The 12,864-nt window shown below is 48.3% G+C and overlaps 1 protein-coding gene across 2 annotated transcripts in view; it reads left to right on the top strand.

The window, feature by feature from the left end:
* The window catches only part of Chaf1b (chromatin assembly factor 1 subunit B), a 21,334-nt gene extending 13,984 nt beyond the window's left edge, over positions 1–7,350 (top strand). For both annotated transcript variants that reach the window (XM_010636578.3, XM_010636577.3), the window contains 4 exons: positions 2,982–3,144; positions 3,870–4,301; positions 5,085–5,179; positions 6,637–7,350. In XM_010636578.3, the coding sequence (XP_010634880.1) occupies positions 2,982–3,144; positions 3,870–4,301; positions 5,085–5,179; positions 6,637–6,713 (767 nt within the window). In that variant the 3' untranslated portion in view covers positions 6,714–7,350. The remainder of the gene's footprint in view (positions 1–2,981; positions 3,145–3,869; positions 4,302–5,084; positions 5,180–6,636) is intronic.
* Positions 7,351–12,864: the final 5,514 nt, after the last annotated feature.

Genomic DNA, 12,864 nt, shown 5'->3' with positions numbered 1-12,864 from the left:
TTTTTTTTTTTTTTTTTTTTTTTTTTGGTACCTGGGTTGGAACTCAGGACCTTGTGCTTGCGAGGCAGGAGGCAACACCACTGAGCTAAATCCCCAGCCCGTCTTTTCTTTTAATAGACCCGTTATAAATGGTACGTATTTGTGGGGTAACGTGGTGCTTGAGACATGCGTATATTGTACACTCTTCACATTTCTTAGTACCAGCTGACCAACCTTTCCTGTCCGTCCCTCCTCTCTCCCTGGCCTCTGGTACCCACCATTCCACTCTCTACTTCTGTATCACTGAAACTACCTTTTTGTGGTTTTTGTTTTTTTTTTTTTGGTACTGGGGATTGAACTTGGGTCCTTGTGCTTGCAAGGCAAGTGGTGGAACCACGGAGCTAAATCCCCGGCCCCATGATCGATTTTCTACACAATACGATTATGTATGAATCGATTTTTAACTTTTTCTCTCCTCAGGCTGCTTTGAAGATACTTCTTTTTATCAGTGGCCTTAAGCAAGATAATTATGACTTGCCTTTGAGTAGTTTTCTCTCTGTTTCTTGTATTTGGGGTTCCTTGAATTCCTTAGATCTTTGAATTTATGGTTTTCATCAGATTGGTGACATTTTGGCCTTTCTTTTTGAGGTGTTTTTCTGTTTTTCTCAGATATAGTTAATACCCAGTTACATGTGAATGAAGAAGCTGTGTGACATTATCCTGTGGCTTATTAATACTCTAGTCTTTTTTTCAGTTTTACTTCTCTTGGAGTTTTATTTTGGAAGTTTCTGTAGCTGTGTTCTGCGCCCACCAATCTTTTCTCTGTGATTGTCCCTTGGTCCCTCCATTGTGTTTTCCTTCTGTGATGTTGAGTTTTCCTCTCTAGTGGTTCAGTCTGAGCCTTTCTTCTATATTCCATGTTCTAGTTAACTTGTTTCCTTCCTTTTGGTTTCTTGTACATACAAAATACAGTTAGAATAACTCATGAAGTTCTGTGTATAAGAGGTTGATTTTAGTTGTTTTTATTTCTCCTTATTGAGGGTAATATTTCTTGCTTCTTTGCCTGCCTGATAATTTTTGATTCTATACCAGACATTGTGATTTACCTTAGGGGATGATGGCTGTTTTTATTCTTGCAAATATTCGTGGGCTTTTTTCCTAGGGTGAAGTTAAGTCACTTAGAAACACTGATTGTTTGGGTCCTTGCTTTTTTTCTTTTTGGTACTAGGGGTCGAACTTAGGTCCTTGAGCTTGCGAGGCAGGCATAGTGCCATTGAGCTCAATCCCTGGCCTGGGGGCCTTGCTTTTAAGTCTTGTGCATGTGTGATCAGAACAGCTTTGGGTGAGATGTGGTTTTCCCCACTTCATAGGCAGAACCTTCCATGGGCTCTCATGGATGCCATATGAAACAACAGCACCAGGGCTTGTTCCTTCAGCCTCAGGCAATGCTCACAGGTGCCCCGGTCTGTATCTGGGCAGGACCTGAGGCTCCACTCTCTGGAGTGTCTGCACACCTGTCCTCGAAGCCCACCTGCCTTGGCCTGCCCAACTCTCAGCTCCCTCTTTTCACCTGGACATCTCCTGGGCCCTTTCTGGCTTTCTTTACCTTTGTTGGGCCTACAATGTGCCAGGCAGTAAGTTGAGGCAATTGTAGAATTTAAATTGCTCGTTTCATCCCTCAGGAATTACTGTTGTTGACTGATGGCCACTGTCTGCAAAAACCATTGTTTTATGTATTTTGCCCATATTTCGGTCTTTTTCAGTTGGGAGCATGTGTTAGCCTTCTCATTGCCAGGACAAAATACCACATATCTGCAATCTAGAGAAGAGGTTTATTGGGCTCATGGGTTCAGAAGGCTCAGTCCATGGTCCAGTGGTTCCAAGGAAGGAGCATCATGGCGGAAGGGATGGCAAAGCAGAGCAGGGGGTAGCACCAGAGAGGAAGGAGTCGGGGACCGGATACAGTGCCCAGTTCCTGCCTCTATTACCCACCCAGACTCACCCAGAGAATGGTTTACTAGTTCCTTAGGTGGCTCTGAAGCCACATCAAGTTGACAATCCAGAGTAGCTGTCACAGTGTAAATTCAGTCTGTTACTCCACAGTTGGAAGCAGAACAGTGTTTTAAAACAGTCAGTTCTTAACATGAATGAATGTGATTACTCACCAAAGCAGTAAAACAACACTTGATAGAGGCAGGCGCCTTTTTTTTTGCATTGAACTCAGGACCTTGCGCTTGTGAGGCAGGCGGTAGAAGCACTGAGCTAAATCCCTGACCACCCCACTTTTTTTTTTTTTGTTCCGAGGTTCAAACTCAGGACCTTGCACTTGGGAGGCAGGAGCGGTGCCACTGAGCTAAATCCCCAGCAACTGTCACTTGATAGAATGTTTCTATTTTTCTTTATCAGAAGGTGAAATTAACTTCTTTTTCCTTTTATGTATCTTTTTATTTTTTTGAGACAGTATCTTGATATGTAGCCCAAGCTGGCCTTGAACTCAAGGTACTCCTCCTGCCTTAGCCTCCTGAGTGCTGAGATCACAGGTGTGTGTCACCATTCCCAGCTCTTTTCTTTAGTTCCAGATCCTTTCCTTACTGGCCCCTGCAAGGTTCTTTTATTATTGATAATTTAACATAAGCCTGAGAACTGCATTTTTTTTTTTTTTTGGTACGGGGGATTGAACTCCAGACCTTGTGCTTGCTTGCAAGGCAAGGAGCAGCACCACTGAACTAAATCCTCAGCCCAAGAACTGCATTTTTTGTAAAGCCTGTAGCAAACTAGTTTTGGGAAGGGCCAGGGATTTAGCTCAGTGGTTCCACCGCCTGCCTTGCAAGCTCAAGGACCCGAATTCGATCCCTGGTACAAAAACAAAAACAAAAACAAAAACAAAAAACTAATTTTGGGTAAAATGATGTCCCTTACATCCCGCTGGGAAAGGGCCTTCAGGGAACTCATTTCCCTCTGGATTTTGTCATTGCTGCTTTCCTTTGTTGTCTCTTCTGCAGACACAGCCACACAGGAGCTGGCTGGGGAGCTGGTGCACCTGCCCTACCGCCTGGTGTTTGCAGTGGCCTCCGAGGACTCTGTGCTACTCTATGACACTCAGCAACCATTCCCATTTGGCTATGTGTCCAACATCCACTACCACACGCTTAGTGACATTTCCTGGTGAGTGGCTGTAGGGACAGTGGCATGGCCCTGGGCAGAGCTGGGGCTCAGGCATTTCCATACTACAGATGGCTTTGGCCCTGTTCCCTAATTACGCAAGGTGTCCACAGTGCAAGGGAGGCCATTTTGATTTTGCTGTGATGCTGCTTCCTAGGGTCCCAGTGATGGCTTTTGACACCATTTAGATTGCCCTGTTGGATAGATTGAACTTGGTAAATGGAGCAGAGGCCCAGGGTCGCCTGCTCATTTGCAGGTGCACCAGGCCCTCTGGTGGAAGCCCTTCCTGCCTGGCCCATCCCATGTATGCACCCGGCACCCTGACCTTCTTTGCTGCCTTTTGGCCCCTGACTTGGCCTCTGCCTGGACCAACTCATGATCTAGATGAGGCCTGGTCCCTCACCTTCTTTTCTGCTCTTCATAGCCCCCTCCCCCTAGAATTTCCTCTTTATCTTGGAAAAAGATTGCCCCACTTTGATTTGGTGGACATGGATGGCTTGTGGTTGGTGCCTTGGGACCCCCCCTCCCCCAACCCAAGGCAAGGACCCTGTGTGTGTGAGGAACCCGCAGTTCCTGGTTCTGTTGGTGTTGTCCCCTGATTTTTACCTTCACCTTCCAGAAAGCTCGTGATCTCACTGAACTCCAGTTTTCCAGCTAGGTCACAAGGGTGTTGTAGGCCATAGACTTTGGGAAAGGCTCTAACTTTTTCCCCTGCTTTGGGAACAAAGGTCCAGCGATGGGACCTTCCTGGCTGTTTCGTCCACTGATGGGTACTGCTCCTTTGTGACATTTGAGAAGGATGAACTTGGCGTCCCTTTGAAAGAGAAGCCAGTATTGAATGTGAGGACCCCCGACACAGCGAAGAAAGCTAGGAGTCACGCCCAGCAGGGGTCTTCACCGGGGCCCAGACCTGCAGAGGGGACCCCCACTGCCAAAGTGGAGGAACCCAGCAGCCCCTCCACAACCCCCTCACCAGCAGGACAGACCCCAAGCCCTGCAGCCATCAAGGATGCTCCTACAACAACTCCTGGTACCAAGGGCCCCTTGCCAGGCTCTTCTGAGGAGGCCACGCTGCAGCCCTGCAGTCAGAACACGAAGGGCCCCCCGTCCCGGAGGGTCACTCTGAACACGCTGCAGGCCTGGAGCAAGACCACCCCCCGGTAAGGACATCTGATGGGGCAGGAAATGTCACCCCAGCTGTTAAGGTGAAAGGCCATGTGGCCAGTGGCCTGATGTCAGATCCAAGGATGTTACTCTCCTGCTCATAGACCAACCTTGACCTTCCAGATGTGCTGGAGGGTAGGGTGGCCAAGGCAAGAGGTGTACTTGCCTCCCCATGCTGTCTGCCATGTGTGCACGTGACTGTTGGCAGGCTCCTACCATGGTAGTGTTTATTTTAATATTTCTTTGTGTTTTTTTCTTGTTCTTTTTTTCTGAGGCAGGGTCTTGATACATAGTCCAGGCTGGCCTCAAACTCATGGTGATCTTCCTGTCTCAGCCTCCCATGAGTGCTGGAATTACAGGTGTATGTCACCACACCTCACCGTCTCTTGGTATTTTAGGTAGGGGAATGTATTCTTTGAAATTTTTTTGTTTTAGTTTTTTTGAGTCAGTGTCTCACCATGTAGTTCAGTCTGGCCTTGAACTCATTATGTAGCTCTCCTGGCCTCGGACTCTTGGGGATCCTCCTCCCCAGCCAGGTGCTGGGCTTGCACCACCATGGTTTTGATTTCAGTTCTAAATGTGGTGGTTAGGGTTAGTACATGATTGTAACCCTCACTTACTGATTAAGTGAGCACATCATTACATTTAATAACTGGCATGGTAAGGCCAGATGAAACATCTAAATTTCCTTGGTAGTTTAGAAACTAAGTATCATACACAAACAATTCCTGTGACATTAAGGAACCATCTATCCCTTTGTTTTTTTTTTTTTAATCAAGGAGAATTAACTTAATACCCTTGAAGACAGAGAGTCCACCAAATTCTGTACCAGTCAGCGTAGTTTCCACCTCTTCTACTGAAGAAATTCTATCCGGTAAGTGATGATGTTACTGGCTTAATACTATTTTTATCACTGTTTGGTGTTTTTTTTTTTTTTTGAGACAGGTTCTCACTGTGTAGTTGAGACTGACCTGGAACTCACTATGTAGCCCAGGCTGGTCTCGAATTCACAGCAATCCTCCTGACTCAGCCTCCTGAGTGCACAGGCATGTGCTGGGATTACAGGTGTGCGCCACCATGCCTGGCCCTGGTTTGGTTTTTTGAGTTGCTGTGTAGTTGAGGCTGGCCTTGAACTCAAATGTGGCCTAGGCTGGCCTTGTGAACTGGCAATGAGTCCTGTCTCAAACTCCTGAGTGCTGGGATTACAGGTGTGGCTGGCATGATGTAATTAAAGATAGAATATCTTCTCTTTTGTTCTTTTGGAAAGCAATACCTTCTAGTTTTCATTCAGGGACAACAAGCATGCATCTTGGCAGATCTTTTAGCTTCCACACTTTCTGCCAGTTTATGCCCTGGCAGGAGACCCAGTGCCTGTGAGCCAGGCAGGGGTTGTGAGAGAGGACCAGGTATGGCTTGGTGGTGGCCCAGTGTGGGTTGAATGTCCTGACCCTGAGTGCTGATGTTCTGCGCCAGCCAGTCCTGTGTTCTGGGGAGATGTCCTGGGTGTTGGAGGATAGGGTTGCGTAGCAGGATCTCTGCTGGCCCCTCCTTGCCTTCCTGATATTGTCAAATGTCACTGGATAGCTCCTGCTACCCTTGAGTAGGCCGAATTACCCCAGTCCTTTCTGTTCCTTGCTTTGGCACTGTATTCTGTAAATGCCAACTTTTTCTTTTTTTTTCTCCTTTTCTGAAAATACAGGAGACTGAGACTGCAGTCTTCCCACTGAGCTATATCCCTATTCCTTTGTGTTTTTTTGTGCCAGGGATTGAACTCGACCTTGCCCCTTGCAAGACAAGCAGCAGAACCATTGAGCTAAATCCCTGGCCCCTGGCCCTTTTAATTTTTTTTTTTTCCTTTGGAGATGGGCTTTTGCTAAGTGCTAATTCATCCAGGCAGGGCTAAAACGTGGGTTGTCCTACCTCAGTCTCCTAGTGTGCTGGGATTATAGGCATGCTCACCTTATCTAGTTTAAGTGTTAAATATCACACTAATCATGGTGATGCATAGCTGTAATCCCAGCACTTTTGAGGCTGAGGCAGGAGGATTACCACAAGTCCAAGGCCAGCCTGAACTACACAGTGAGACCCTGTCTCAAAAAAAAAAATTTCTTCCCTTCTTTTGAGACAAGGTTTCACTATGCCGTTCAGGCTGGCCTTGGAAGTCACTATGTATCCCAGGCTGGCCTTGATCTCACGGTGATCCTCCTGCCTCTGCCTCAGCCTTTCAGGTGCTGGGATTACAGATGTGCGCCATTATGCCTGGCTCATGTTAGTTTTTAGTATACACAATTTTTCATGTATTTGTGAACCTCATGTTTGTCGATGTTTCAGAGATGCCTGGAGACCCCCAGGATAGCCCTCCAGAACTAAAACGGCCCAGACCTGATGAAAACAAAGGAAGCCCCTAAAACCTGGACTCTTGATGGGACCTTGGCCTCTGCTCGGAGGCTACCAGGCCTGGGTACCACACTTGTGTGTGGAGCGAAGGGGTGAAGATGCCAGGGCCCCAGGTGGTATCAGCCAGGCAGAAGCATGGAGATTGACTCCTGTGAACTCACTTTCTACAGGAATGTGTGCTTCTCTGTTTAGTCCATTTCCTGGTGGGGACACAGATATTGCAGCAGTGAGCTGAGATCGGATCTGCTCGGCTCTGACTCCGTGAGGGGCACCACAGGCCCATGACTAGTTGTCCCTTTCACTCGGAATTAGGGAGAGGAGACAGTAGTCGGAACTGGTGCTGTGAATCTTGGAAAGTCCAAGTGATTATTAGATGTAACTTCTAATTGGTGATTAAACTTCAAAAGTTAGTTATATTTGTTTTCTGATTTTAAAGGTAATAATGCTTATTCTGTATAGTAGGGTGAAGTACAAGGAAATGGAATCTAGAAGTGAGACTCACCCAAAATCTCACCACGAGCTGTATGTAGCATATTTTCTTTTTAGCACTTTTTAAAAGGTATCCTGAGATTTTACTTATCTGAATGTTACCTTTTTATTTTATTTTTTTAAAATTTTTTCTTTTTGAGACAGGGTCTCACTATATAGTATAGGCTGCTTCAGACTCCTAAGTGTTGGGATCATAGGTGTGTGCCACCACATGCCTTTTAGATTGGGTTTTCAGAGCAAAACAAAACAAAACAAAAAAAACCCCACAGAACAAAAGTTTAGCGATAAATGTTTCTGTCTTTGCTTTCTTTGAGCCTCAGGGAGACCCCGTGAGCAGTATCAGAGTTGAGGGCTGGGTGTATAAGGAGATCACATGCTGTGGACTCTTTCAGGAGACAGGGCAGCGGGGTTGAGAGGTGATTACTGTCTGGTGGCAACTGAGTTGAACTCTGGTTTCCAAGTCGAATCTTCGAGAGGTGAACAGTCCTTGTGCATCACAGGTGTGGGCGCCCACGGGGACTGGCTGGCACACTGAGGTTACCAGGGCTGACACACAGCCACAGCTGGGCGCCCTGTGGAGGGGCAAGTCTGGCCTCACAGGTCAGTACAGTGTGAGTAACAGAGCCCCCTGAGGGATTCTGGTGCTCAATCAAAACTTAAGTCAGGAGGATACATACCGCCAACACGTCTCCACCGGAAGCTTTTTCTCAGTGATCTTCCCCCTGTTGCTGATGGAAAAGGTCAGCTAGGCCTACATCTTCACAGTTTAACCAGCTGTATCTGCTGGGAGACAGTTGTGGTCGATGCCTGCATACTCTGCACCCTGTGCTCAGTGAGAAGCTGGCCACATCCAGGACAGCAGCAGTGCTAGGTTCTGTACATCTGTCTATGCACTGATGGTGGGAGGCGGGCACACTCAGCCTGAGGTGTACATCTGTCCATCAGCCATCACCCCTGCATGTCAATGGCAGATCTGGCAATAAAGATGAGTGATACCACCCTAGTGGTGTGGCATGAGACCGCCTGCTTCCATCTGCGGGGTTAGTTGGTCATGGGAGCTTACAGGGGAGCTTAGCCCAGAGGCAGGCTGTGCTCACTGCATGTGGCCTGCCAGTGTCGGGGGTGTTGGATGACTGTTTCCCACAGCACCACTGTCTGAATTGAGTAGTTGGAAGGGAATGGGGCTTGAACATACAGCTGGAGAGAGCAGGTGATGGAGGAGGGGCTGCCCTCTGCCTGGGTATCCCTTTAAATGACATCAATACTGAGTCTGTGGCTCTGGAAAAACCCAAGTGGGGACCAAGGGTCTGGAGAAGAAAGTGGTCCATTCCTGTCCCTGCCTGGAGGTTCCTGGTGCCTGCTCTGTCACAGAGACAGGGACAGAGGGACAGATCTTGGATACGTAACTTCACTGCAGCTCTCCCTGCAGAAGGGGTCTCTTTACAGCTCTAAACACTTGGATTTGTCAACTTTTGTAAGGACCTGGGCAAGAGAAAAGGTAGGAAGGCAGTCCCTGCTGAAAGAGGATCTAAGCCAGGCCATACTTCCCACGTTTGCTTGTGTTCATGCATGGCTCCCAGCGGCCACTGGAGGTCACTGTCCTCACTGAAACGGCCCAGTGCTATGCTTCCTAAGCTAGAAGCACAGGAATAGGCAAGGCCAGAGTTAACAGCGACGACGTCTGGCCCTGGTGGTCAGGCCCAGAGCAGCCTTTCAGCAGTAGGGGGGTGAGGGTTACGTAAGCCTCATGAGAGCACTCATTTGCTCACTCAAAAAATATGTCTCATCTACCTCCTAGGTCCTGAGAGGACACATCAGGAAAAACTGGCTTGGAAAGGCCAACAACAGCACAGGTGAATGTGTCTGAAGCTGACTGCAGGAAGGGCAGAGTGGGGTGACCAGACAGGGAGGAGGGGAGAGGTGGGCATCAGAGTCCTTGGTGCACAGGCATCTCGAGTGCTGGTGACTGGTGTGAAGCCCAACTGTGGCCTTTGCCTGCCCTAAAGTCTCTGGGATGCAGTGTGGACGGCCCAGGGCTGGACACTGCAGAGATGATTGGGTCAGGAAGACACCAGACTGATCCTGGGATTTTGGTTTGCTCTTGGCTTTTTGAGACAGGGTCTTACTATGTACCCCAGGCCGGGCTGGAACTTGAGATTCTCCTGCCTGAATCCAGGTCTGCAGCATTGTACCTGGCGAGTGCCACAATTTCTAGCCTATCTCTGTCCCAGACCATGAAGCATCCTGCTGCCTGTGTCCTGATTATAAGCAAATTCTGTGGTGGTTTTAACTCCTTGAGGAGTAGCTGTGCAAGGCACTTTCTTCAGCTTGGACTCCTCACCTGTGTCCTGCCTGAGGGCCAGCAAGATCAGTTGTGGAGGACACTCGCACTGAACCTGGCACCCTGCAGTGACCCAGCGGCGGCCTTGCCCTGAACTACATCTGTTGCCCCCTTTTTAGGCAGGGTCTCACTAAGTTGCCCAGGCTGGGTTGAAACTCGTGATCCTCCTGTCTCAGCCTCAGTGCTGGGGTTACAGCCATGCACCACTACACCCAGTTCCTACTGGAGCCACCCAAAAGCCAGCACAGTAGTCTGGGGCGGACTGTGACCAAGCTGCTTGGTTACCCTTCCCCTTCCCTTTGTCTTGTTCCAAGCCTCATTTTTGTGCGCGGGGGAGGGTTGTGGGGAGTTTGAGACAGGTTCTTACCGGGTAGCCGGGCTGGTCTCAAACTCGCTTCAATCTTCCTGCTGTGATTACAGGCCATGCCCAACCTCACTTCAGCTCTTGCTAAACCAAAAGCGCCCTGTTCCTGTCTCCTTCCTGTATCAGACTCCTGCGGTGCGCTGCTGAGCTACTTGGCATCAGCAGCTGTCCCTGATCCCTACCCACTTGGGGTCAGACATCAGACGGGGCTGTGGAGGCCTGGGTGCCGCTGACCACAGATGGATTTATCTTCTGACTTCTACTGAGCCCTCAGCCACACGGTGGTGGCGGGCGTCCTCTTCCCAGTGCTAATACTATTCAGCGCAGGCTTTTTCAGCCTAACCACCCCTGAGGAGCCGGGGGGACCCCCAAATCTGTCAGCTGCCAAGCCACAGCACTTCCCGGAGGCAGAAACCCCTTCAGCAGCAGAGGAAGCCACAGTCTCGGCTCTCATCTAGGTCCCTGGCAAGTTTTCTCCTAAAACTAGGGCTTCAGCTTCATGGGGCCGCCGTGAGGACAGACGCAGAGGACACAGTCCTGTCGTCCAGGGCCCGTGGAGGCACAACGTCGTGCTGGGAAGGTGCCCAGCCCCTGCGGGTGGACTGACGCGGCCTAGTCTCCAGGTCACAGGCGCCGAGCCCTTGCCGTGGCCTGACTCAGCTTCCTGAGCTTCTGGGCTCTGAGATGGGCGCTGGGTGGCTGGAGGCCTACTTCAGGTGAACTGGGCTTTCTGAGGCGCGCAGCCATGCCAAAGTGGCCATGACGCCGGACAGTCCCGCCCCCGACGCAGGCGCCCCCCGACGCACGACGCAGGCACAGGCGTTGTGAGCGTTCCTGGTTCTGTTTGCTCGAGGCTGCTGCTTCCTCACAGCTCTGTTTTCTGTTCCCCTTAGGCCCGAGTGCCATGGAGTGGCCCAGTGGAGGTTCTGGGGTGACCTCTGCAGTCTGTACAGTCCCGTGTCACCCGCTGGTGGGTGCCAAGACACGGAACTGCCACTGGAGCCCTGAATGGCTAATGCCCTGGGCCCCAAGATGGCTGCTCTGGGGCTGCGTCCCAGGGAGAAGGCAGGGTCTGGCCATCACGGTCTGTCTTTCCTTGGACTTCTGAGGAGGGATCTAGTTGGTGCTGCGCTGCGCTGGCCTCATCTGGAACGCACAGGCGGGTTGAGGAAGAAAAGGAAGTCATCACTCTCTTTCAGGATTCAGGGAAGTCCAAAGGCTGAGGGCCTCTTTTCTTCCCTCTCTCTCCCTTCCCCTTCCTTTTTTTTTTTTTTTTTTTTTTTTTTTTTTTTTTTTTTTTTTTTTTTTTTTTTTTTTTTTTTTTTTTTTTTTTTTTTTTTTTTTTTTTTTTTTTTTTCTTTATTATACTGAGAATTGAACCCAGGGCCTTTGCTCTGAGCTACATCCCCAGCCCTATTTATTATTATTATTTTTTAATTTTTTATTTTTTTAACATTGAATAGGTTCTCAACGTGTGAAGTTACTAAGTTGTCCAGGCTGAGTTTGAACTTGAAATTGTCCTGCTTCAGACTCGCAGTACAGGTGTGGGTTGCCACACGCAGCTAAAAGTCTTCCATTTTAACCATTTTTTAAGTGTACATTCAGTGGCATTCACTATATTCATTGTTACATAACCATCTTCATTATCCATCTCCAGATCCCCCATCATCTCAGACACAAACTCTGAACCTAATAAGCAGTGACTTTCATCGCTTTTCAGCCTTTGGCTAAGATCAAGTGTAGCAGTGACTTTCTAGTCTCCTTTTTCTCAGCCACTGATATCTTCTACTCTTAGTCTCCACGAATGTCCTATTGTAGATATTTCATATAAATATAATCATATAATATTTAACGTTTGCCTGGCTTATTTCATTGAGCCTAATGTTTTAAGTAGTAGCATGTCTCAACATTTACTTTTTCTGGCCACATAATATTGCAGTACATGGACATGCCACATCTTGTTTACCTCTTCACTGTTGAGGGACAATGGGTTTCCACTTTGGAGCTGTTGTGAATACTGTTGCTGTGATATGGGTGTAAAAGTATCTATATGAGTTCTTGCCTGCAGTTGTTGTCTTGTTTTGTTTTTTGAGACAGGCTCTCACTATCTTGTCCAGGCTGTACTTGAACTCTCTGTAGCCTAGCTTGGCTTCAAACTTCAGTTCTTCTGCCTCACCTACCCAAATAGTGGAATTACAGTTATACACCACTATGTCTAGCCCTTTTTTCATACAGGGTCTTACTGAGTGGCTCAGGCTGGTCTTGAACTAGCGAGCTTCCTGCCTCAGGCCCTGGAGTGGCTGGGATCACAAGCATGGGCCCAGGTACTTTTGTTTTTTGATAGAAAGCAGACTACTATACTAGGAAAGAAGCCTGAAACAGACCCTTCCCTCATAGAAGGAACCAACTCCACCAACACCTCGATTGTGGACTTCCACCCTCCAGGTCTGTGAGATAACAAGTTTCTCTGTCTACGCCTCCCAGTTGGTGGCACCTGTCACAGTAGACCCAAGAACTGGTATTCACTGGCACTGTTAATGTTTAGCATTTTGAGGATCTGCAAGACTGTTTTCCTCAGTGGCTGCAACATTTTCCATCTCAAAACTCCTTTCCTTTTCTTTGTTTAGATTGTAGCCAGCCTAGCAGATGAGTCTTGTCTTGATTCTCATTTTCCTAATGAGTTATGATGGTGACCATCCTTTCATGCTCTTACCAGCCATCCATATGTCTTCTCTTCATTAAAAAAAAAATTTTTTTTTTCAGCCTTGAACTCACTGTGTAGCCCAGGCTGGCCTTGAACTCACAGCGATCCTCCTGCCTCAGCCTCCAGAGTGCTGGGGTTATAGGTCTGGCTTCTTTTCATTTTCACATTCCTAGTATACTGTCTGGTACACTTCAAAAATATCTTTGGATTTGGAAATTAATGAGAACTCATTTTGGGCGTCCCATCTACCTTCTCCAATTACGG

This window comes from Fukomys damarensis, unplaced genomic scaffold (genome assembly GCF_012274545.1).
Source record: "Fukomys damarensis isolate Sample0158 unplaced genomic scaffold, DMR_v1.0_HiC HiC_scaffold_24, whole genome shotgun sequence".
In the NCBI taxonomy this organism is placed as follows: Eukaryota; Metazoa; Chordata; class Mammalia; order Rodentia; family Bathyergidae; genus Fukomys; species Fukomys damarensis.
The sequence above is the reverse complement of the archived record's forward strand: the minus strand, read 5'-3'. Positions and strand labels throughout refer to the sequence as shown.